The following is a 1,944-nucleotide window of genomic DNA, read 5'->3' as shown; positions in this document are numbered from 1 at the left end:
ATAACCTATAAACACGTTAGCACTGCAGCTAACATTTATGTCTGATAACCTGTCAACACGTTAGCACTGCAGCTAACATTTATGTCTGATAACCTGTCAACACGTTAGCACTGCAGCTAACATTTATGTCTCTATCCGATCCGTACAGGAAGCATGATTCGTATCATCGGCTCATGTACATGCGTAGGTAGATATTCATCCAGGTCGCTATAAATAATGTAATTATGTTACTGAAAGTACTTATTTTTATCTTTAAATCAATAAAGAAGAGAACTACATCTCTAAAAAAAATTGTGATAGGACTTTTCTGAAACATTTTTGATGTTTTTTCCCCATTTTCTCCGTTAAACAGCTTCTCTGACATCATCATGGGACATGCTCAGAGCAGTCCGGCTAAAACAATATTTATCTGCATTTTACTTGTTTCTTTCTTTAGATTATGCACTATATACCAGACAGACAGACAGACAGGGAGGACGACCTGTATGCACATATGGTTGGGCAGATGAGCTAACATGGTGAACTTACATATTTGAGAAAGATATCTCCAACACTTCGTCCTTCTGACCAGTCGGTTAGGAGCTCCTCCAGGTCGTGCTGGTGAACAAACATTTCAATCAATAAGGATCAAACTGAATCATAACTTTTGCCTCCAAGGATGAAAAACTCATTTACCTCTATTTTGGTGTGAACCTCATAGATTTCTGGGATGCTGCCAAAAATGGTCTTAATTTCCTCTGGAGCCAAGATGGGGCCGCCTAGTTGGCCCTCTTTCTCTAATGGATGCTTGAACAGCTGGAACCATCAAAGGAAAGAAGCATCAGAAGCCTGAAGCCATTGCCTTGCAGATTTCTTGCTTTAAACATTGTCAGTTTAACTCTAACGCTAAAGAAAACACTAATGCTAAATTAGCTGCTGCTATTAACTACAGGAACCTGGTAACCTTCTGAAACCGGACAGCCTGTTACAAAAAGGTCATTGGCCATTGCTTTAGGCCCCGCCTAAAAATGCTAACAGACAAAAAACAAAACAAAAAAAATCTACAAAGCAGAAAATACATTTTAACATCAATAAATACAATAAGATTTTAAGGTAGAACTCTAAAACTGTTAAATATTAGTAGATTCCCTTAAATTAGCCGACTGTGGATCAGGTCTGCTTCTTAAGCGTCAGAGAATAAACGACCATAAAATAAAGTTTATCCTGCAAAGAAAAACGGAGTGAAAAATATGAAGACCAAATAAGGAGGTGAGGGTCTCCTTCAGTGGGCTGGCATGAATGTGTGAGTGGCCAAGCTGAAGGTACCAACACAGCCACATTTAATGATCATTTCTTAGCCTGTTGTCACGGCAACCTGCCAGCCAGCCTATGAAGAAGAGTTAGAGGCTGCGGCACAGAGCGCTGCCTGGCTCACACCTACCTGTAGGATGGTGTTTAAAATGTCTACATAGTTGCTCTCGGTCTGACAGAGCTCCTTGGAGACCTGCCACCGGGCTGACTGCTTGGAAACAGCTGGAGTTGAACTCTCTGCAAGAAGACAGGCGGGTTTTAACACGACCATGAAGCAGACAACCATATAAAGGCATGTCCCATAAAAGCTCCCTTAAAGAAAAAGGCCACATAAAGCAGACAGAAAGAAACCAGGAGATATTTTCATGAGACACGAGCAGCAGGTAGACACAGAATAAAAAAAGAAAAAACATTTGATCACAGCTTAGAAAGTTTGCAGATGGGATTTATTCACAGAAAGTCTTTAGACGGCTGGTTTGGGAAGAACGTTTGTATTTAAATTGTAGTTCTGCACTCCCAGCAAAGTGACGATTGTTGGTCCAATCGGTCAGGAAGGAGAAGGCAGACCACCAGGAATGGAACTACAGACTAGGGTTGTCAAAAGTATGGAAACTCAGAAAAGTATCGATACTGAAATGTTGTATCCGGATACAA

At 40.7% G+C, this 1,944-nt stretch overlaps 1 protein-coding gene across 1 annotated transcript in view; it reads right to left on the bottom strand.

Moving 5' to 3' along the window:
- ect2 (epithelial cell transforming 2) overlaps nucleotides 1-1,944 on the bottom strand; it is a 34,056-nt gene that overhangs the window by 17,344 nt on the left and 14,768 nt on the right. Inside the window, exons 14-16 of the mRNA XM_015399219.1 lie at nucleotides 1,421-1,527; nucleotides 676-795; nucleotides 529-597 (exon numbers count right to left, since the gene is read on the bottom strand). Of these exons, the coding sequence (XP_015254705.1) occupies nucleotides 529-597; nucleotides 676-795; nucleotides 1,421-1,527 (296 nt within the window). The remainder of the gene's footprint in view (nucleotides 1-528; nucleotides 598-675; nucleotides 796-1,420; nucleotides 1,528-1,944) is intronic.

This window comes from Cyprinodon variegatus, unplaced genomic scaffold (genome assembly GCF_000732505.1).
Source record: "Cyprinodon variegatus isolate N-32 unplaced genomic scaffold, C_variegatus-1.0 Scaffold996, whole genome shotgun sequence".
Taxonomy (NCBI): Eukaryota; Metazoa; Chordata; class Actinopteri; order Cyprinodontiformes; family Cyprinodontidae; genus Cyprinodon; species Cyprinodon variegatus.
Note: the sequence above shows the minus strand (reverse complement) of the source record. Positions and strands in the feature narration are given on the sequence as shown.